Source organism: Rhinoderma darwinii, chromosome 3, assembly GCF_050947455.1.
Source record: "Rhinoderma darwinii isolate aRhiDar2 chromosome 3, aRhiDar2.hap1, whole genome shotgun sequence".
Lineage (NCBI taxonomy): Eukaryota > Metazoa > Chordata > Amphibia > Anura > Rhinodermatidae > Rhinoderma > Rhinoderma darwinii.
The window spans coordinates 177,263,055-177,287,976 of NC_134689.1; the positions used below are offsets into that span (position 1 = coordinate 177,263,055).

General features: G+C 39.0%; 1 protein-coding gene across 5 annotated transcripts in view; it reads right to left on the reverse strand.

Annotated features, from left to right (window-relative positions):
* Nucleotides 1-289: 289 nt before the first annotated feature.
* Nucleotides 290-24,922, reverse strand: part of DOCK4 (dedicator of cytokinesis 4) — a 376,034-nt gene continuing 351,401 nt past the window's right edge. For all 5 annotated transcript variants that reach the window (XM_075857083.1, XM_075857082.1, XM_075857085.1 and 2 more), the window contains 5 exons: nt 22,850-22,959; nt 21,251-21,323; nt 12,162-12,275; nt 10,632-10,693; nt 290-6,110 (listed from right to left, as the gene is read on the reverse strand). In XM_075857083.1, the coding sequence (XP_075713198.1) occupies nt 5,688-6,110; nt 10,632-10,693; nt 12,162-12,275; nt 21,251-21,323; nt 22,850-22,959 (782 nt within the window). In that variant the 3' untranslated portion in view covers nt 290-5,687. The remainder of the gene's footprint in view (nt 6,111-10,631; nt 10,694-12,161; nt 12,276-21,250; nt 21,324-22,849; nt 22,960-24,922) is intronic.

The following is a 24,922-nucleotide window of genomic DNA, read 5'->3' on the forward strand; positions in this document are numbered from 1 at the left end:
TGCTCAGAGGCAGCCGGAGCGGCTTAACGGTTTGGGGTCCGGGTGCCGGAAACTCACCGATTATATACTGATGACCTTTTCGGGGGATAGGTCATCAGTTGTCTGGTAGTGGACAACCCCTTTAAGTTGAAAAACAAGCAATGCTGGGAAGTGTAGTTCAATAGTGACATAAGAGAAGGAGGAAGTAGCTAGCTTCTTCTCCCAGTTAGGTTTCAATAAAATAAAAAACAATATACAGTAGTTGGCAGTTTTGAACATAAATGCAGGGAAAGAAAGGTGAGACATGGGATTTTTAACAAAGAAATGTAGCAGTTTTATTGTAAATCATGAGACACATACCATGAAAGTTTTTGTTCAAATCTCTGGAAATACGTTTTAATTTCAAATTAATGATAACTAATCTATTTAATCAAATGAAAGGAACTTACAGACTGTACTGTATACATTGTACACACACACATCCTATTAACTAAACAGCATTTTAAAAGAAAAACAAAAGCATATACATATATTATCCAAGTAACTTTATTTTATTCCATTGCTGCACCATCTAATATGCACATCTGGTAAAGCGTTCATCATAATAGTTATTATGCATGAATGAGTCCAGTAATACACGCATATATTAAATTTAACACCTCTGCTGGTTGCCAGAAATAGAAGATTACGACAGAAAAAAAAAAAACACTCGCTGTAAAACACTGTACAACTATTCAACTATATACTACACAGATAAATCAGAAGAGCCTGTTCTATCATAATGCCAAAATTGAAACCGACGGCAATGCATCTTTATATAAATCTATGTCCTGTATATGCAGAGATATACATACAAACATATATTCTTCTTGCCCCGGTTATCTGTTAAATGTGCTAAAAACACTGTTATATCCCAAAGCCACAACCAGATCTAAAATTCCCAACTGCAAAATAGCCTGGTACAAAGCTAAAATTACTATCATTCTTTAATATCTTTTACTAAAACATAAATATTCTTTACCATATATTTTCTTCTGACATTCAAAATTGTAAAGTCAATATGGCTGAATTATCATTTAAAAAGCACATATTTACATATTGTTTCAGTACATAAATTATTTGGCATAATTCTCACAATCATACTGCATATGCACGCCTGCTCTTATTTTTAAGTGGAATATTTTATTAAAGTTAACAAATTATGTACAAAAATATTAGAATAATTACTAAAAATGTAATTAGTCAACCGCTAACAGTTTTTTTGGGAAAATATATAAAAAGTGATAGTTTTCTGTCAACCAGACTGGTCTTTAAAACCAGAATACACACTTTACCTAAAAATCAACTTCCCAGCAAAAAAAGGGAAAATACTTCTTCTTCTATTCATTTTTTTTTAAATATTTTTTATTTATTTTTGAATGGTGGGTTTAGAATGCATAACCATTTTGTAAATCGCCATTAGAGCGATGAAATCAATTGTGTAAGGTGCTCTGTTCTTGGTGAAGATGCAGAATTATGTACCAGAACAGGTGGCAGTTTTGTTGGTAGGAACATAAAAGTTATACAGTAAAACAACAGAGGTTTACGATGCCCATTATTCAAGGACTAATGACGAGGAGACAGCACACAGGCTAGAAAGGCACAACATTAAATCTGTACAAGAGTCTGTAGTGGAAAATTGCATTGTTAGGGATTTGTACTGTATGATTAGCTAAAAAAAACATAATAAAAGAATTGTATGCAAATGTTTTTATTGCATTACTCGCCTGTTACTTTATTCATGGATTAATAAAAGGATAACTAGGGGCATAGCTAGAAAACGGCTGGATAATGGGCTATGCTATTCATAAATAAGGGGTTTTCCAGGTCATAATATTGATGGTCTGCCATTAGGATAGCTCATCAATGTGTGATCAATGGGCATCTGACCCCTGAGATCCTTACGGATTAGCAGAACGAATGGGCCGCGGCACTCGGTGACCCCATCAATGTTTATCCAGGCACAGCTGAGCTTGGTACTACTGCTGCTCAGCCTTTTTAACTTAAAAACGCTGTGGGTCCTTCATTCTGCAGATTGGTTGGGTCTCGACAGTCGGATCACCCCCAGTCACACAATGATAGTCTATCCTATCATCAATGTTGTGTCCCGGAAAAGCCCAGAATGCCTGGAAAAGTCTAAAGAAGCTAAGCCTTTATTCTAAAAAGAAAAATTTCCTGTGTCCCTTGGTAGCTAAGAGAAAAGAAGAAGTATATGACCAAGAAATACTAATGTACTATTACCTACAAGTTTCTGTGAATCAGTTTTTCTCTTCCATCCACATGTACTGGATGATACTACGTGCATACTAAATGACCCATTTAGCCAATGTACTGAGAGGTACTATTTTCAACTATTATTGCTTTCAAGATCCAAGCCATCATCCCATAACTGTCATGATAACTTGGTACGTGGGGGCACTGTTGTACTGGCATCTATACAGGACATCTTAATTTACATTACAGAGCCCTCAAAATGATTGCTCCCAGTCATTAATAAATAAAAACATACAGAGAAATAAAGTTCTCTGTGTAAAATACCTCAGATAAGTCTATTTTACTAATCTATACATACAGAATACATAAATATACCCTACACTACTAAGCCGAGTAGTTCTTCCCTTCACTAATTTGTTCCCATATGCAATGTTCTTGTTAGGTGTGCATTTCTCCACAGAGCGGACATTGCAACACCCGTATCCGTACGGAGCGGTATTATGTCTACATATGAAATATAATGGCACCCACTGCACTAGAATACTAAACTACGTTTTCCCAACTTTAAGTTTCCATCAGTTTATTATAGAAAGCGTATAGTAGAAATGTAACAATTGTTTTGTTTTCACATTCTGACGAAACTGGTATATTTTCATAGTTGACCTGTGGTGAAACCGTTTTTTTTTTGCCGGTCTATTGCTGTGTCAGGAGTTTCTGATCTAAATGGATGTTTCCATAGATCCGTGCGGGAACGACAAGTATCTTTAGCTTGTTGCATGTTCATCCAATATCTGAGTATATCATTAAATATGATTGACAGGCAGATATTTAGTACCTTTCATATCATTATAGGTACTGTAGGCTCTCTGAAAACAGCACTGGAACCCCAGTCAGGGGTCAGGAAGGATTTTTTCCAATCTAATGCAAATTGGACTATCCTTTTCACAGATTTTCTATGCCTTCCACTAGATCAACTCTGAACAGGAATACTGCACACGGGATATTAAAAAAATATTTTGCCTGATATATATAAAATGTTACTTGTATTGCTTGGTCTACTGCATATCCAAATACACTATAAGAATTAAAATAGCCCAGCATCTGCAATACTGTTCTGAGAAAAATATACACATCTTAATTTCCAGAAACATTGGGGTTGCAAGTAGTGGTTGAATGCAAGGCACTTTTAACAATGGATCTGATTTAGAGTGAATTGTGTAGTAAGGGGTGCGCGTGCACACACACAAAAAAAATACCAGAGGCGTAACTTTAACTTCCAGGGCCCCAATGCTAAATTTGTAACAGGGCCCCCACCAACTATGTGCCATTTATAATACTAGTGCACCCCTTATAGCTACGTATCTGCAAAACACCACTTTTAGATACCATGTCAGAAACAAGAACAAAGATGCCCCCTGTAAATAAAGATTAGGCCTTATTGAATCCAAGACATCAAACCTGTGGTGCCAGTAATATAGATATTCACGAATAAAATGTGTTTAATTATAAATATTTTATATAACAAAAAAAAATGGTGTAATTTTATTTTTATGTGGATAACTAGGAGGAAAGCCGTGAAGAACAGGATAATGGCTTGTGTGGTGCGGTGATACTTGACTATTCTAGTAGTAATTAGCTTGACCATTGATGCAGTCATGTAGAGGAATCCACTCCTCTGTTCAATCGCTTCAGGGTAAATTATTACAACAGTGAAAATATATAAATTAGAGGGTTTTGTCTTTTTAAACAAGTTGATGCAGATAGCTGTGCCCTACAGAAATAGATATATCTATCGTTCACCCGACCAAAACAACTGGCGGGATTAGCAAAGGGGCTCTCCAGGAGTAACACAATGTATTCAAGTGGGTATAGTATGCGCTCCCACGTATATTTGTTATTTATTACATACAGTGATTCAGTTCCCGATTCCAGATCTCAGGGCCTGCGACTACATGCACCCCTGTGCCTGTTCATATACATCGTGCATTCCTTAACTTTAGATGTGCTCAAAGTAAACAGAGGAGCGCCAATAGTCAAAGTCTCAGATCTTGGAATACATCGGAGAATACATTTTGGTACTTACGATTAAGCTCTGATCAGACTGCTACTCTTCATTCCATCAGGTTTCCAATGCATTTTCTGGGCAAGAATAGCATAGTGTGCATAACAATTTTTCCCATTATAAAAGTAAAAAACCTAGTGTAAGGCTCTGTTCACAGCTGCATCCCGGCTTTCTGTTGTTCCGCTCCATCATAGGAGCAAAACAACAACAAAATTTGAGCCTCCATATCCGTCACATGATGAAAACCAGTGGCGCCCAACAAAACCCATTGACTTTAATGAGTTTCACGGGGTTTCCGTCACGATGTCTGTCATTTTGCCGGACAAAATAGCACAGAATGCTGCGCTATTTTGTCTGGCAAAACCATGGAGGCTCCTAATGGAGCCTCCGACGAAGATGTGAACAGAGCCTAACCTGATGGACTCAATATAATTTGGAAACCATTTAGAAAAAGATCCATCAAAACTGTCATGGTTCCGTTAAGAATGCAATCCGTGATGATACCTAACTCGAATCCATTGTTTGAAAAACAACCAAGGCAAAACATAGATGTAGAAAAGTTTTGCATTATTAAACCACTAGAGCAACCTCAGTTCTACTGTCTTTCACACATTGCTTTGACAACTGAATGCACGTTAAACGAACAGTCAATAGGAAGGCTGTAAGCAGAGACATGTACGTAGCAAACAGCATTTACTTTTCAACCTCGTAATACATGCAGTGCTAAGAATTTCCTCCTCCCTTGAGTTAATAAAACATTAAAATTGTCTCTGCATATACAAAATGCACAAAGTATGGAAGATAATTTATCGCCGCTGAGAAGAAATTTATATATACATTATACATGAAAAATCTCTTATTCATTGAAGAAAATGAAGAATACTATATTCATAAGAGTAATATTTTAACAAGGTCATCAAATTAATAAAAAAATAATAAATTTTTAATTTGAAGTTAGCGAACAAATTTGGAATTGTAGGCTGGTTTAAAGGTTAAAAGCAATGAATCAAGTATCTTTAAAATAAAACCAAAACACAAAAACAATCTACTGAACAAATAATTAAACATTGTATACAGCTCCATAAAAAAACAAAGAAATGATCTTATCAAATTCATATTCAGTAAACGCACATACTGCGTGAACGTATGTGGTTTTTGTCTGTATGTGATCCAAAGTGCCTCTTGTCAAGTTACTCCTGAATTAATATTTCTAGAATAATGTGCAAAACAATAATACATAACAAAATGCTTCACTTCCTTAAGAGAATCAAATAGTAAACAATTAAAGTGCCCATACTTGTATTACATCTATAACCCTTCTGCAGTCTTTATTTATCACTGGACCCCATGGGGTTACTTGTTCTGCAAGGTCATATTGTTCGTTCAGCAGTTGTTACAACTGAGACACTTTCCTTGGGAAAGGCCTTGGGCGTGGCAATGGATCAGTCCTTTTGCCATTCTCCAGACTTGTTGGACGTGCTGGGCCAGGTTTGGGTGGTAATGCTGGAGGGTCAATTGGAGCAGGTATGGAAAGACATTGAGGTACGGGTATAGGACGTCTTAAAGTCCGTTCATACACACTGTAGGGCGGGGGCGTTTTATTCTCCTTTCTTGTTGGTTCTTCTGATATACCATAACTAGAGCCGGATCCTGTTTGCTCAAAAATTTGACTCTCAAAACCTGACATCTCTGAAATGCTGCATCGACTTAAAGAAGAAATCCCACTGCTGTAGCTTCCAGATAAGACTGGAGAGTTAGACATCATGCTAGAAGGATGGCAATCCACAGGAGATGGAGTAAATGACTGCATTGAACCCTGTAAGTGAATAAATAAAGGTTAGTAGGCATCCTTTGTCAAAATACAAACCTAAAAGGAAGAGATGGAGCAGTTTTCTGTTCAATATCATTTGAAATGTACTGTAATGCTTAAATAAAACCATGTATCATGTTATTTTAAGCAGGTTTTTAATTGTTTTCTATTACAATTTATTTTTTTACTTTTTGAGATACAGCCTCCTGGACACACAGAAGCTGCATATATACTTAGATATGATCAATAACAGGTGGATGCTGCATGTCAGTCCCTCTGACTAGACGGATTTGGGTTTGAGAGCAAGACAGAGCTGCTCTGTATACAGGATACAAAGCAGCTATCTCTCAAAAAGTAACGATTTTTTTAAATATAAAAACCTATTAAACTGTTGCTTAAAACAACATGATACATTTATTTTTTTTTTTTATTATAAAACAGAGTTCAAATGGTTTACATAGCTTTTGAAGACTACCACTATGACCTATAATTGAGAACCCGTTTTATTTAAAAAAAAACAATTAAGGTATTAATATCTTTCTAAATATAGGTCATTAAAACAATTGTAAAGATATTCAAGCTCAGAACGAGAGATCTTACTGGTTATCACAAGATGTCACGTTCACTCTAAAACAGAGTTATCTACTATATTACTACAGCAGTTATTAAATCGATGAGTATTAAGGGCCCATGCAAACGACCGTATATTTCATTCGTAATTGCGCTCTGTAATTACGGACCCATTCATTTCTATTGGCCTTTCAGTATTTGTATTGATGGGTGTCTGTGCTGAAAAAAATTATAGAACTTGTCCTATTCTTGTCTGTAATTACGGCACAGACTCTCCCATAGAGGCCTATGGGCGCTTCCGTAAATACGGACGGCTACGGATCTGAATCCGTAAACCGTCCGTATTTACGGAAGCGTTGCTATGCAACATGTTGGTAACATCATTTGCATCTTTGCTTTTCTTACGGATCCGTATATACAGATCAAATACGGATGCAATACAAACCGTATTTACGTACAGTTTTTACAGATAGTTGAAAATACGGTCGTGTGCATGGGGCCTAATATAGCAGTTACCAAACGGTAATTGCTCTATTAATATAATATATAGAGCTCTTTAAGACAGAACGTGAGATCTCATGATTACCAAAGAGACTGGTTGCTGCCGTGGGGAATTGTGGGAAGACGCAGGAGATGTCGGGATGTTCCTAGAATGAAATTCAGGACCTGATTCCTGTGGGGGAGTCGCATCATTTGCAAGCACATCTTATACAGAGGTATCTTTACATTTCTTAAAGGCTACGGATACTTTTGGGGTCTTTTTTAAATGAAATGCATTCAATAATGCTAAGAACTTACATGGTTTCACTTCTGCAGCTTATATTTTTACAGTAAATAGAAGCTGCAGGAAGCAATTCGGAGACAAATCCGTTAGAGCTGCACTGGCGGCTCGACTGACAGCGGCTCCCGTGTGCGCCTGAGCGGATTAACTTTGACTCGATCAGAACTGAGCTTAGAAAATCACTTTATAGGGTTAATAATTTTTTCTAATAAAAAAGGTACCCCATTACAGAGGATAGGACCTCTTTAAGGATAGAATTGTCAATTTACTAAAAGTGTTATGACCCTAGAGTTTGTAAAACCCGTACAGTTAACAGTAATAAAGACATAAGGTTGAGGCCTGAAACCTAACCATTAACGCCCGTTCCCCAGTATGGGCCTGCGTAAACGGTATCATCGATCAGCCGACAAATAAGCAAACGCTCGTTTGTCGACTGATCACATCTATCATGCAGAACTGAAACTCATCGCTGTCAGCAGCACATCTCCTAACGTAAACAGGGGATAGGCTGCCAACATTGATGCAAACTGTATGGGGACATTGATGCAAACTAAATGGAGCTAGACAAGTGCCGATCGATGAGCTATTGACAAGTAAAAACAAAGCACAGAACGCTTTCCTTTGTTGAACCTACATGTTATACAATAATCTAAGCAGTAATTCCTTAATTATTATCAGAAACTTCTCCCTTTCAAAACCCAAAAGGAGGCTAGTGGCAGTGAGAACAGAGGCTTAACGATGTATGTTAGTAATTTGCTGGGATCTGCCCAAATTCATCAATTGGGGAAGATTTACTAAGACTGACATTTCATGTATGTCTTAGTTATTTACTCTGCTGGAGTAAGATGCAACAGATTTATTGAGAGGCGCACGCCTCTTGCTGGCTAAGGCCGTGTGGCATTGATCCACACCCCACCGGACATAAAATAAAAAATAAGCATACTTCCCTCACTGCTCCTCTTCTCTCCTCCATGTCCCATCAGGCTCCCTCAGTGTGCGGCGGCTCATACAAGGTCCGGAAGCTGAGCAGCATCAGGGCCTTATATTCGATGCAGTACTGAATGTCATCAGCTGCGTCACATACAACATCCAGATGATGCACAGTGTCAAGGCCTTGTATGAGCCGCGGCATGCTAAGCGAGCTTGAGGGGATACGGAGGGAAAAAGAGGAGCAATGAGGCTAGTGTTATTTTTTATTTTTTTGCCTTATTCAATTGTACAAAGGGTTGTGGGGGTAGCCCAATTGGGGGGCAAGGTGTGGGGTCCGGAATGGCCCTCTACCTTGCTACACCCTACAGAGTAGATGGCGTAGAATTCCAATAAAATTTCTGCAAGTTACCTAGCATAGATTATAATAAATTTGTTGGGCTGTAACCCTGCCTACTCTGGTAAAGCCACGCCCCTTGTCCGCAAAAGTGGTGAGGGCGGCGTAAAAAGGCCAAAAGTGTCAAATTGCATTTTTTGGGCCTTTGTGTGACTTTTCCATGTAGAAAGTTTGATAAATTCTCCCCATTATGTTTGAAAAGGATTATAATGCATTTCTAAATCTCTGCAACTCTAACGAACCATAGTACACACAAAAGAGTTGCGTATAATTCTTGAAATTAACTGGCATGGCAAAGGTTTTTTGAGGGCACAGCGAAAACTCATCCAACTATATACAAAAAATCCCAGAAGAACATGGAACCAACCTCTGTCCCCCACGCGACACTGTACAAGAGTCCCCCATGTGACACTGTACATGGGGAAGTTCTGTGTATGATAATGCATGTGGATATTATACTTCCAAAGACAACAAATTGCCAGACAAACCGGACACTGCCACCTGACTAGCCTGGAGGTTTGTTATTCTTGGTAGTATAAACTCCACTATGTGCTAGATTTCAAATTCCGGCTGAGAAGCTGTGTTATTATATTAACCGCGCAGTTCAGGTTTGAGCCGATAGATGCACAACTCATACAGGTGAGCAGTAAATCAGCACCTTTACCTTTGATGGTTGTACTTGCAAGTCTCACTATGAGCGCCCTATTTTTTTTATTCTGTTTTTTGGGCCATTGTATATGGGGAGTCTTGTGGCCGACACTGTACATGGGGAGTCCTGTGGCCGACACAAGCTCTCCCAGACACTGTGCATAGGGAAGGACTGTTGCTGACAATGTTTATATTAGGTAGGTCCTGTAGGTGACACTGTATATGGGGAGTCCTGTGGCCGACACAGGCTCTCCCAGACACTGTGCATAGGGAGGGACTGTTGCTGGCAATGTTTATATTAGGTAGGTCCGGTAGGTGACACTGTATGAGGGAGGGCCTGTAAAAGTCAGAGGGAGTTGTCTGTTGAAGGAAAACTTGTGGGTTTTAACTTATCGGGTCACCATACCAGCAGGCAAAACAACTGGCATACTATTATCCTTCTTTCTTCCATCCGAAAGTATTGAGGCATGTAAACAATTTATGGTTAACCTAAAAGTCATTTGCATCTTAATGTAATTACAAAAATGCAAAAAGCTTTTTTTTTCTTAAAGAAATGTTTACGACGCAAACAATTTGCAGTTTACAGATTGTTATTATATCTACAAAATTATCAGCTTCCCATGGGTTGAATAATAAGTTACAGTCTTGTACCATAGGCTACTTGTAGATCTTCTTTTTTATAACATTTCCATTGGCGCTGTTTTTATTCTGTTGTCTGCTGGAAAATAATGATACTTGCTGTGTTTTAAAAGAAATTAATAAAACCGGTTACCTATTGTTGTCTGTTATGACAACAGAATTGTATGGGTCACTTCATAAACACAGCCTCGTTGCTGTTACAGACTATGGCAGGCTATATTCATTTTGGCCATTTGATTATTTCTTTGTAGGAAGAATAGTCTGTAACAGCAACGAGGCTGTGTTTATGAAGTGACCCATACAATTCTGTTGTCATAACAGACAACAATAGGTAACCGGTTTTATTAATTTCTTTTAAAACACAGCAAGTATCATTATTTTCCAGCAGACAACAGAATAAGAACAGCGCCAATGGAAATGTTATAAAAAAGAAGATCTACAAGTAGCCTATGGTACAAGTTTGCCCTCTGCTGGCCACTTGCAGTTCGAGATGTGCTAGATGAAAATCAGAAAAATATTCTACAATTTGTTGTACGTATACTGAAAAAGCAAACAGAAAATTTACCTTCATTGGGGATCTTCCCATTATAGAAGGAGAAACTGCAGCTATATTTCTAGCTGGAGAAGCTAAAGTCAAACAGAGCAGACATATATTAATAAGCAATGGAATCTACATTACATCTACAAGCAAGTTTTGTATTATTACGTATGTTCCAAATATTACCGAATCAACGAAACTGTAACAGTGGATTTACCACTCAAATATTAAACCGCTTTCTACAATGTAATATTGTCAATGTGTTGCTGGGATGTTTGAAGGGGTTTTCCAGGCAATAAAAATTGATGGCCTATCCTCAGGATAGGCCATCAATAGCTGATGGGTTCGGATCCGACTCCCGGGACCCCGCCGATCAGCTGTTTTGAAGGGGCCGCATCGCTCGTATGAGTGCTGATTCCCCTTCATTTCTTCTTGCTCACTGTGAATCTTCGACACGCATTTAGCGGTGATTCACAGGTATTGCAGCCTTCTTCAAGGCTACAATACCTGTGAATTCACCACTACTGCTGTGTCAAAGATTCACAGTAAGCAAGAAGAAATGAAGGGGAAGCAGCACTCATACGAGCGATGCGGCCCCTTCAAAACAGCTGATCGGCGGGGGTCCCGGCAGTCGGACCCCAGCCCATCAATTTTTATTACCTGGAGAACCCCTTCAAGACTTCTTAGTTTCTGTGTGCATTAAAGTGCATTAAAGAGGATCTGTCACTAGTTAGTAATGCCCTATCTCCTAACTAATCTGATAGGCGCTGTCACACTGATAATACCAGTGAAAATTGTGTCCCAAAACGTTTACTACTTTAAAAGTTATGAGCTTTTTTTCTAAATATGTAAATGAGGCAATACTTGACAAGGGGGTGTCAACACCAGCAATTCTCCTGAGGTGGAGCTACCTCACAGCCTCTGACGCTGTCCTATCAGCATGAAGCTGCTTCACACAGTGTGAGAGACTGAGGCTGAAGGGAAAGGGATCACTTCAAATAGCTGGGCAGGGAAGGGGAAGAAGCTGCATGCTGATTGCACAGCATCATACATAGAACATTACACCGCCTAGAGTGAAAAGAAAGAGTAACCTCACATTTGGCTATTAGAGCCACATTAGCATATTTAGAAAAATGCTCATTACTTTGTAAATAATAACTGTACTTATCAACATCATAGCGCCTGTTAGATTAGTTAGAAGATAGGGAATTAATAAACTAGTGACAGATCCTCTTTAAAGTGTGAATAGTTAGGAGTTCGCTGTATTCATAAAGAGATTCCTACCCCTTATACACAGTGGCCACCAAATCATTGGTGGGGAGGGAGCACATTCTCTGCAAGCAGAGACCTTGAAAATCGTGAAGAATTGATAAACAAGGCATATTGAAAAATTGCATAACTTAAGAATAATCTCTACTTGCGAAAACCATAATACCACTTTAAATGCTTTGTTGCAAAAGGCATGAAGTTAGCCTAAAGTTCAATAATATAACTCTAAGAAGAGAGCTTTTTTAATATAACTCTAAGAAGAGAGCTTTTTAGAGAGAGCAGACCTACCGGCTTGTGTGGGTCTGGGTGGCACCGGAGGCATTATGAGCCTTCCACTTTCTGAAATGTTTTTGGCTTCTTTCCCACTATCCAGGCTCCAACTGCTTGGGGTTGTGTTCACGGCTGTAAAATGGAGCAGAATTGACATTACACAACCTTGAATTTCACTGTGAATTTTTCAGATCTGAATGTGTTATTTTCTATGCAGCACATGGCAGCAACTTTACACATTTCATAGTGAAGCACAAAAATGTTGACATAGAAAGGAAGAAATTGTAATGACCCCATAAATAAATTAGCAATGACTTCATAACTTAGCAAGGATGCAGGCAGCAATAATAAGAACAAGAGTAGAAGGCTCCATACTACTACAATGAGATTTTCCTTGAAAAAAAATATTATATTCTGTTAATTCAGCAGCTATACATCTTACACACATAACCTTAGTAATATACAGACACAATATATATTGAAGCCCCATATATTAGATAATATTGAGCAATTAATCAAATAATGTTTTTTAAAAAGCGGCCGGATATTGTCCTACACTGTGAAATTTCATTTATAACCACAATTAAGCCATGTTTTTGCTTTCATGAGTTAATGGTGCCAGATCCTGGGCATACAGGACACACGAATAGTATGGGTAAGTCACTCGATCTACATCCATCTATACACCTATTTCTGGGAGACACTCTCTCTTTTTTTACATGTGAGGGGGTCGCTCCCTCCATATGACAATGCATATATATATATATATATATATATATATATATATATATATATATATATACATATACAGTCCAGGGTGGATGAACACAGCACTCCAAATGCAACAAATCAGGCCATGTGGCTTGAGAAAGGTTCCTGTTGAACCGAAACTTTGCTGTGTTGAGGTGAAATAAATCCACTTTTGCTTTCATCCACCTTGAAGTCCTGGTGCCGTTACTACGCTCTACATTTTTTTCTATATATATATATATATATATATATATATATATATATATATATCTACAACATGTTATTTAACATGATTCAAAGTAGCACATAGCACTTACAGTATCGCTTCATCTCCTCCTCCATAGACTTACCTTGCATGCATGTTCCTTCTTTTTTTTGGCAATTATTTTGCTTCATATAGTGTCCCTGTTTAGGTACCTTATACTTATTTTTTCGTGTGACATTTCATAAATGTAGCTACTCCTGATATGGCACACTAGCCTTCTGTACATGAGATTTTGTTGCTATTTTTATGTTACCCATATACAGTTATTGATTCGAATTCTCTCTTTTAATAAGTGTTGCTAATTAATAAAAAAAAAAAAATTTCTACTTTCATGAGTTAATAAAGCGATATTTGTCAGTGAAATGCAAACGCTAAACAAATGACGCCCTTAAATGTGAAGATCAGGGAGGAAAACCTTAGAACAGACTTTATGTAACTAACAAAGGCTACTGAGACTGTGACTAACCGAGGCAGAAAATGCTTTAAAAGTCAGGACACTTCTCACAGTCTAGGAGGGCTCAGTGAGTGCCAGGATGTGCCATTTACATACAACGCACACAGCACCTCTTCCCAAGATCAGCTATTTGGCTTGTAGACATACCCCATCACATGATGGACCACGTTTAATTACCTCCAAAATATTTCTAAACTATTATCTTACTATTAGCTGCATTAACACTTTAATATTGATAAACATCAGGGCTTTATAATGTAGTTAGTATCAAATTATGATTATTCTTGTACACTGATGACCAAATAGAGGAGTATGAGATAATACAGACGTTGAAGAGGAAGCCATAATCACATTAAGCCCACTGCTTCTAGATATGAACAGAGTAGGAATAATCTAGTCATGGAGAAGGATGATTACATTATACACAACATTATTATCTAAGCAGACAGAGAAATGAGCGAAACAGATAGAGAGTGCAGATACATAGATGTTGTCCAGACCTGTTAAACGCTATATAGGCATTGCAATCTGTTTGGTTCTAGTACAAATAATGGAGGATGGGGATGTTGGACTGGCAGTATAAGATGTGAAATGCAAAATTTAGTAAGTAGAGGGCCTGCTATATATCTATATATATATATAGATATATATATTGGTTTATGCACGCAGTCTATGAGTTAATCAGCAGGAAATGAATTAAAGAGTGCAATGAGGACTTTCAATTGGTGTATTGAACCAAGGATAATAGACTAAGACTGTCAGGGCTTAGCAAAGGAGTGCACATTTATATCCAGGTATATAGATCTGGTTAATATTTGAACACTTGTCTTCTTTTCCATTAAAGTTGAGGATAACTTAACATGGTCATAAAGGTTTATATCTTTTTTTATATCACACCTTTTAGGGTTCTAGCTATTTTTACGTTAAACAAATATGTCATCTTTGCCAGTTTATAGTATATATTTCATCCGTAAATTCATTACTGAGGGCAGAGTTATAAAATCAGGCAATTAATATATTTTAGGATTGGGTGGAAACACTGATACATCAAAGTGTCTAATTAAGCCTGATTTACCTCTAGGAATATCAATGCCCGTGCCAAATACACAGACTGCTCTTTATCTTATGTCACTTTTCTTTATTCAGAACTTGAATTACAAGCCTTAATGATTAGCAATTAAGATAATTTTGAACTAAAATAACGGCCTCCATCTATCTTATTCAGAAGACTCAGAGCGGCAATCTGTAATTATGTACAGGCAAGAGCCCAACGTAACAATGTTAAAAGGAAACAGTACACATATGTTGGAGAAGAATATTAGGTTCCCCGGATTATACTAATATGCCCTATGTGGCTATTACTAATCAATAATATTAGAAACCACTGGCAGCCGTTTTTTTTGACCCCCTTCCCGCTTTGGCCACTATTGACCTTCCTGACAGCCTCATTTTTCAAATCTGACATGTTTTACGTTATGTGGTAATAACTTCGGAATGCTTTTACCTATCCAAGAGATTCTGAGATTGTTTTCTCGTGACACATTGGACTTTATGTTACTGGCAAAATGTGCTCGACACATTCCGTATTTAATTGTGAAAAACACCAAAATTTAGCGAAAAAGTGCAAAAATTAGCATTTTTCAACATTTATATGTACCTGCTTATAAGACAGGCAGTTATACCATACAAAATTGTTGCTAATTAACATCCCCAATATGTCTACTTTTGATTGGCATCATTTTTTGAACATTCATTTATTTTTCTAGGACGTTACAAGGCTTAGAACTTTAGCAGCAATTTCTCACATTTCGAAGAAAATTTCAAAAGACAATTTTTTCAGGGACCAGTTCAGTTGTGAAGTGGCTTTTAGGGCCTTATATATTATAAACCCCCAATAAGTCACCCCATTTTAAAAACTTCACCCCTCAATGTATTCAAAACAGAATATAGAAAGTTTCTTAACCCTTTAGACGTTTTTTGCAGAAATTCAATTTTAATCCATTTTTTTGTAACACAAAGTTTTACCAGAGAAACGCAACTCAATATTTATTGCCCAGATTCTGCAGTTTTTAGAAACATCCCACATGTGGTCCTAGTGTGCTAATGGACTGAAGCACAGGCCTCAGAAGCAAAGGAGCACCTAGTGGATTTTGGGGCCTCCTTTTTTATTAGAATATATTTTAGGGACCATGTCAGGTTTGAAGAGCTCTTGCAGGCCCAAAACAATTTGGGAAACTACACCCGTCAAGGAAATTATCGAGGGGTATAGTGAGTATTTTGACCCCACAGGTTTATCGCAGAAATAATTGGAAGGCGGCCATGAAAATTCAAATCTATATTCTTTCAAAGAAAATGTAGATTTAGCTAATTTTTTTTCTCATTTCCACAGGGACTAAAGGAGAGAAGCACCACAGCGTTTGTAAAGCAATTCCTCCCGAGTAAAACAATACCCCACATGTGGTCATAAATGGCTGTTTGGACACGCAGCAGGGCTTAGAAGGGAAAGAGCGACCTTTGGGTTTTGGAGCTCAAATTTAACAGGAATGGTTTGCGGAGGACATGTCTCAGTTGCAAAGCCCCTGAAGGACTGAAACAGAGAAAAGTGACTCCATTTAGGAAACTACACCCCTTGAGGAATTCATCTAGGGGTGTAGTGAGCATTTTGACCCCACAGGTGTTTCATAGATTTTATTAGAATTGGGCAGTGAAAATAAAAAAAATCCTTTTTCTTCAATAAGACGTAGCTTTAGCTCAAAATTTCGAATTTTCTTAACAAATAAAGGAAAAAAAGAACCAAAACATTTGTAAGCAATTTTCTCCCGAGTACGGCAATACCCCATATGTGGTCATAAACGGCTGTTTGGGCACACAATAGGGTTCAGAAGGGAAGGAGCACCATTTGGCTTTTGGAGTACAGATTTTGCTGGATTGGTTTCTTGTCTCTATGTCGCATTTGCAAAGCCCCTGTGGGACCAAAACAGTGGAAACCCCCCAGAAGTGACCCCATTTTGGAAACTACACCCTTCAAGGTATTCACACCTAGGGGTCTAGTGAGCATGTTAACCCCGCAGGTGTTTTGCAGAAATTAGTGTGAACTCGATGTTGCAGAGTGAAAATGTTTTTTTTCCATAGATATGCCAATATGTGGTGCCCAGCTTGCGCCACCATAACAAGACAGCTCTCTAATTATTATGCGGTGTTTCCCGGTTTTAGAAATACCCTACATGTGGTCCTAGTCTTGTGCCTGGACATTTGACCAGGCTCAGGAGTGAGAGAGTACCATTCAAAGTTGAGGCCTAATTTGGCGACTTACACAGTATTGGTTCACAATTGCAGAGGCTCTGATGTGAAATAATAAAAGAAACCCCTGAGAAGTGACCCCATTTTGGAAACTGCACCCCTCAAGGCATTTATTAGGGGTGTAGTGAGCATTTTCACACCACAGGTCTTTTCCATAAATGATTGCGCTGCGGATGTTGCTAAGTAAACGTTTTTTTCCCCTAGATATGCCATTTCAGTGGCATATATGTCGTGCCTAGCTTGTGCCACTGGAGACACATACCCCAAAAATTGTTAAAAGGGTTCTCCGGGGTATGGCGATGCCATATGTGTGGAAGTAAACTGAGGTTTGGGCACACTGTAGGGTTCAGAAGGGAGGGAGCGCCATTTGGCTTTTGGAGCGTGGATTTTGCTTGGTAGTAGTTTTGTTTGGAGTTTTAGTGGTATTTTAGTTTATAATGTGGGGGCATATGTAAGCTGGGCAGAGTAGATCGGGGCATAGTCAGGTGGTATAATAATGTGGTAAAAAAAAGAATAAAATAATCCATAGATGTGTGTTACGCTGTGGAGCAATCCTTTATGCACAGGCCAGTGTCGCACTGATAAATTATGTCCTTTCTTATCCCCCTTTTGGTCCACACTCCACACATTTGAGGTTTGGGGAATTTTACTGGAAAAGTGTTGTCCTGGTATAATATGGGCACCCTCACTTCCAGCAGATATGTTTGGGCCCTACCCTTTCTTGTTCCCTAATTTTAGGGCCTTGATAAATCGCCTCTTGAAACAGAAGAAATGTTCCCCTCGGGCCTCCACAACTGCATATTCTTTCTTTCCTGACTTGTTGGAGCCTTAACTAATTTGATTTTTTCAGAGACGTAGTGGTATGAGGGCTGTTTTTTTGCGGGACGAGCTGTAGTTATTATTGGTACCATTTTGGAGTACATGCGACTTTTTGATCACTTTTTATCCTATTTTTAGAGAGGCAAGGTGACCAAAAAACAGCAATTGTGGCATAGTTATTTAGGTTTTTTTTATACAGAGTTCACCATGCGTTATAAATGACATGTTAACTTTACTCTGTGGGTCAGTACGATTCCGGCGATACCAAATTTATAGCACTTTATGTTTTACACCTTTTTTCACAATAAAATTACTTTTGTAAAAGGAATGTATTTTTTCGCATTGTTGTGAGAACCATGACGTAAATTTTTTCGTTGACGGAGCTGTACGAGAGCTTGTTTTTTGCGAGACGAGCTATAGTTTATATAGGTACCATTTCTGGATACATGCGACTTTTTGATCCCTTTTTATTTCAGTTTTGTAGGGCAAAGTGACCAAAAAACAGAAATTCTGGCATTGTTTTTTACAGGTTTTTTTACGCCGTTCACCGCGTGGAATAAATAATATCATATTTTTAGAGTTTAGGCCATTAGGGTCGAGGTGATACCAAATATGTATGGTTTATTTCTTTTTTTTCAATAATAAAGGACCTGATAAGTGAAAAAGGGCGATAGGGTTTTATTTTATTACTTGAAACTTTTATTATATTTTGTACAAATTTTTTTCACTTTTTTTACACTTTTCTTTAGTCCCATTAGGGGACTTGAAGGTCCAACGGTCAGATTTTTTTTCTAATACATTGCACTACCGATGAAGTGCACTGTATTAGATCTGTCAGTCATTCACTGACAGCAAGCTGATTAGGCTTCGCAATCTGGGCGGGGCCAAATCGGCTTCCATAATGGCAGAGCAGGAGGCCATTGTTAGGCCTCCTGTTGCCATAGCAGTAGTCGGCAGCCCTGCAAGGTTTCGGTACTAGGCAGACCGGAAGGCCACTATTAGGCCTCCTGTTGTCGTTGCAGCCACCGGCACCCTGGCAATTTCATTGCTGGGGTGCCGATGCGCTGCAAACAACTTAAATGCAGCGATCGCTTTTGACCGCTGAATTTAAGGGGTTAATGGTGGGGATCTAAGCTAACTTCAGTCCCCGCCATTACAGCAGGATGTCATCTGTAAGATACAGCTCACATCCGGGGATGATGGCATTGACTCGCTTCTGAGCCGGTTCCATCCACTTGTCGTAAGTATACCACAATTTGCAGGAAGCACTGGCTTTCCATGACGTATACTTACAACAAATGTCGGGAAGGGGTTAAAGGTTTCTACAAAATGTTCTAAATCAATAGTTCAGGGCCTCTTCACATCAGCGTTGGCCTTCCGTTCATGGGTTCCGTTAGACCTTTCCATCGGAGGAACCCATGAACAGAAAGCCAAACGGAAACCATAGCTTCCTTTTGCATTACCATTGATTTGAATGGTAATGCTTCTGTTGAGGTTGATTTCCGTTTTGTAAGGTTTCCAGTTTTTTAGCAGAAACAATAACACAGTCGACTATGCTATTGTTTCCGCGAAAAAAAAAACAGCAACCTTACGGAATGGAATCAAAAACAGAAACGATTTACAATGGAAATCAATGGTAATGCAAATGGAAGCTATGGTTTCCATTTGCCTTTCTGTTCATGGGTTCCTCCGATGGAAAGGTCTAACGGAACCCATGAACGGAAGGCCAACGCTGATGTGAACACACCCTAATAGAAAAAGATTAGAAAGTGGGAAAGGTAGTACATGTGCAATAAGAGCCACCATAACCAGTCAGAACCAGAATCTGTGGTATATAGGCCAGTTAATTTGTATTATTTTTATAGCTAATTGTGATTTGCACATGAATAAGTTCAAATAAATAATGTCCATATGTATGTGTGTACCCTCAAGAAAGAAGAAGACTACAGGTTGTAATTGTTTAGTGTTTCTGTTATTTTTCCCTTTTATTTTGTAACGGTTTTGCATGTTTTTTTAAGTCCTCATATTTTGTCTTTTTGTACTTTTTGTAAGCACTGTACCTTATCTATTAGAGCTTAAAAAAATAATGCGTTTGGTCCTTGCATGTTCTAAAGAATCCATAGTGTTTCATAGTGTTTTTAACCCTTTAACTGCTGGAGAGCAGTGCAGGTGGGGGGAACCGGTCAGTCTAGAATCTCGGTAGCTAGCGGCAGTGAGTTGTGTAACTGGGGTGTGTGGATTGCGTTGGGGTGTGATTAATGCTCTATTCGCAACCTGAGTGGAAATTGAGAGCAAGATGGAGTAAGTGGAGATTAACCAATTAAAGTCGCATCCACATCACGTGCTTTAAAGTTGTGTGAATCACAGTATTATATAATGCATAACCAACAAATAATATAGTTCTGGTGTGTGGCAGACGTTTAGATGAGATGTTAACATGCTAGATCAGTGGTGGGAATTTGCCACATTATGTGGGCTTCATATGTGGTACTTGACTTCATCTGAGGGCTGAACATTATGTTTAGCCAGGCCTGCATATCTGATACTTACTGACTGGGAATGGACACAGTGTACCTAAGCGATACTGCCTGATCATGAAATTAGGGAAAGTATTACACCCTATCCAGCTACATTCAGGCATCAGTATGCTAGTTCCAAAAGATACAAACTTTGATAACAGACCTCTTAACTACCCTTGTAGCGAATGCCCGGTAGGGATCTGCTCTCCTGAGACTCAACACAGATGTTAAGACATCTGTTTGACAAAGTAATTTTTCTCCTTGCAGGAAGAGGAGCAAAGCAGGAGCGTGGAAGGGTTAATTATGGCATGGAAAAAAATACTAATATTTTTAGTGCTGGGCTGACAGTATTTTGGCCAATACTAGGGCTGGCACATTGGTAAGGGCACTACTTGTACAGATGCTACTTCGGTTGTCACAATAGTATAGGCCTGGATATATCTCTGATACATTTTAGAAGCACACTTACAGCTGTTGCTTTTCAGGGATTCGAAAACAGTGGTCAGAAGAGAAAATGTTCCCCATTGAGTTCTTGACTCTATAGGACCTCCGAGGACATACATCAGCTTCTGAGCATGCAGAGATTTAACACTGCTCCCAGAAAAAGACAAGAGTTCATTTTTCTACTACAGTAGCTGGATATATTTTTGCTCAGTATGGAGATTACCAAAAACAAAGGGGCGAACTAATAATGACCAAAACCTGCACTGGGGAAGAGGGAATGGCCCAGAAAAGCAGATTTAACCTATAGATCCATTCAGCTGCTGGCACCACACGCACACTTTCCTGAACTGATTTCACCCATCTTAAAAGTAACTTGCTAGCAGCATATAGGGCACAAAGCGTAAAACAGATGTTCCTGTATTCACAGATTAAATTCTGTGTATACCGATTTCTCAATTAGAGAATTCTGCAAAAAACTGGAGCAACTGTAATAATTATCCACTGAGCCAATCCGTTTTGTAAACCAGGAACTATCATTTTAAGTTGGGTTACCTACCTTTATCTGGAGCTGAGAGGTTTGGGTCACTCCGAGGCAAAGTGTTTTCTCCGATGTGATTAAACACTACCCTCTAGAAACAATAAACATAAAAAGGTTGGCATATAGATGTCAGTGGTATGCTGCAACTTACAGCTAGCAAAATCAGTGACATGTCTTGATTTTTGTTCAATTAAACAGTGGTCGGGACTAATTTTTTTTTTCTGTATGCCTGTGATTTCTGTGAACAGTTTGCATTATGTGATGAAAATTTCACATTGTAATGTTACATATGAAAGTCTTTTTACTCATTATGTTAAACAAACAATACATGCACCAATTTAGTAATAAAATGTTCAGAAAGCAAACATTTAGGGTTTCTTAAACTTTCCACATGGCAGGCATATTATGTTTATTGCTTGTTAGTAAATAGCAACTTAGTCAAGATACAGTAATATTACTTCATTATATTTAAAGGAAAGCTCCGGTCAAAAATTAAAAAATAATTTAAAAAAAATCAGCTAGCACAGTGTTTGTACTTATTCTCGAAAACGGACCATTCTTCATGCCTCTTATATGTACTGTGACCGTATGGTTTCTACATTGTAGCAATCGACTGTCACCAAAAAAATGTGTTGTCCTTGCTTCACCCATAGTCAAACTACAAGTATGCTTAGGGTATGAATAAGTTAGAAAGCAGGGGTTGGAAATGATAAACCACATGACCTAATTAACATAAAAAAATTGAATTGTAGCCACTTCCATTTTACAACATTGGTATCTCATTGGGTTTTAATAAATGGGAACTTATGACATGACTAGAGTTTTTCTTTGTAGCTCTTTTTTTTCTGCTAAGTACTGTAAGCCCAAAAGTCTGATTTCTTTAGTGTATTTTTGTATGCGTCTGATTCACACTAGGCTTATTAACAGTCACAAAAGACTGAACAGTGAGTCATTGAAAGTTTAACGATAGCCTACTGAAATGTTTAAAGATAATGATGATGATGATGATGATGATTATAGTTTGCAAAAAAACACAGGAAGATTTACAACAAGATAGTTTTTACTTTTCCTTTTACCCCTATAAAATCGACAATGAAAAGAAATTGGCTAAACTCCCAAGTAATTTTCTTAATTACATCTTTTTAAGCATGGTGTTATTTTAGAATCTGTAAATTTAAGAATGTTTGTTTAAGACAGCATTACAACTGTATCTATAACACATCACTAAGACATAATATTTTCAAATATTCACAAAACATTTTAGCCTGATTGCAAGGGGAAAATTTCTTAGTACAAGGTTACCAGGCAACTAACCAAAAAATAAAATAAGAAGGTATTAAGAAAAAGATAGCGATCTACAAAAGATTAGCTATTTAGTAAAAAGAGCATAATGCTGTACATCAGTAGTATTGACCGGTTAGTCAAAGTAAATAGCAGTGTTCTATTAGCATATACACACAAACACATACACACACACGCACACACACGCACACACTGCTGCTTACCAATGACTGGTCAATACATAGACAAAGGTATACACAAAGACAAATGCACTTTTTATTTGACCCTATCTTTAAAAGCACGCACATACTGTCAGCTGGCTGACAAGCTTGCTACCTGGGGCGGTTCTGCTGGGATTGGAAATATGGCACTGCAGGGTCTCTCCCTTGGGGATAAACAGGAACTTTCTCTGGAATGCTTGTGTTTGTCAGATAACAGAGGGGAAGCTAAAATAGGAGAAACAGTAATGAGTACAGCTGTATAGTAAACAAATGTCAAAGAAAATGTTTCAGAAAATTTGTGATATAATTAGCCATAAAATCCATGTCAAATTAATTTGTCCACAAAAAATTGGATTTTGTACTCACCGTAAAATCCCTTTCTCGTTGAACTCATTGAGGGACACGTGCCTGTGGGTATAGGGCCTTGCTACCTGGAGGTTGACTTTAGGTATTAAAAGGAGCGTACTAAAGCAGTACCATGGGATGGGCACAAGAAGGAATCTACAGTGCCTCCCGCCTAACGTACAGCAGTTTAGAGTACCAGCTGACGCAGACTTGCATCAGAGGAAGCCAAAGTATAATTTTGGTAGAAGCCATGCAAACCTGAGAGTCTAAAGCATGGTGTCATACCGCCCGGGATGCACCGACTGCCCTCGTGGCATGGGAAGTAAACCGGAAGGGAGAAGCTTTGCCCTTGGAACAAAAGGATTCCAGGATAACGGAACCAAGCCAATGAATAATAGTAGCCTTGGAAGCCGCCAAATACTTGTGCAGCCCTTGGGAATCACAATAGTCAGAGAATCTGAAGGCTTTAGTTCCCGCAAGTTAGATACGAACCGGTTCAACTACATAAAGACACTGAAGAGCACTCTCCCACGGTTGAGACGGGAAGGAACAAAAGGGAGGACAATGTCCTCATTGATTTGGAAAGCAGAGACCATCTTTGGGAGAAAGTATTTGACAGGTCAAAACGCTTCCTTATCCCTGTGGATCACCAGAAAGGGAAACTTACAGGATAGTGCCGCCAGTTCCAATACCTGTTTGATGGAAGTAATGGCCACAAGAAAGGCAACCTTCCAGGAAAATGGAGTGAGATTAGCCCAAAATGGCTCAAAAGGGGAGGAGGCCTGGGAAGCTCCCAGAACCAGGTTGAAATCCCATGGTTCAGGGGGATGCTGAAAAGGAGGGGACGACATAAGTCACACACTGCAAGATCTTCCCCTGGGAATGGAAAGCCAGCGTTTGCTAAAATAGGACAGAGAGAGTGGAGACCTGTCATTTTAGAAAAGAAAGGTCCTAGTCAAGGCCAGACTGCTGGAAAGACAGAATCCTAGTGGCGGAGTACACCACGGTATAGAGACAGGGTTGCTCACACCAACAGAGATAGGTCTCCCATGTATAGAGGTAAACCGCTGCCAACTAAAGCTTCTTGGTCTTTAACATCGCTTGGATGACAGGCTTAGGAAGACCGAATCTTAGAAGCACGGTTTCAATAGCCACGCTGTTAAAAAAAAGCTAAGGTAAAGTGGGGTGGTGAAGTGCGGGCTCCGAGAGCAGATTGACTAGATCAGTGTACTGGGCCCAGCGAGGCCAGTCTGGGGCCTCCAGGATGGCTGCGTTGTCCTCTACTTTGACCCGCTTGAAAGCTCTGGGCAGTAGTGGAAGGGGAGGGAAGAGAAACAGAAGAGAGAACCCTTCCCAAGGAGTCACCAGGGCATCAGCTGGAACCTAGTGTTTGAGACGAGAAACGAAGAGGACGACTTCTGGAGTGCCATATCTCTGTCAAATCTGGATGAAAATTTCTGGATGAAGCGACCATTCCCGCGGATCCAGCTTGACTGATGAAGTCTGCGGTCCAATTATCAACAAATGGCACATGTACCGCTGACAGAGCTGGTACATGATTCTCTGCCCAGTGGAGTATACGAGAGGACGCCTACATCGCTGCTCTTCTCCTGGTGCTGCTTTGGTGCTTCAAATAGACGACCTCTGTGGTTGTTCAATGGCAGAGTGGCAGGAAGATAGCTTTTGTTCCAAAAGATTGGTCTGTAGAAGTGCTTTGTCCTTGGACCATTTTCCCTGAGCTGTGGGAAGGCCGAATACCGTCCACTAGCCAGAGAGGCTAGCATCCGTCAAGATGACCAGCTAGTGAAGAGGCATGAAGTACAGGCCCTGTGAGATGGCTGGG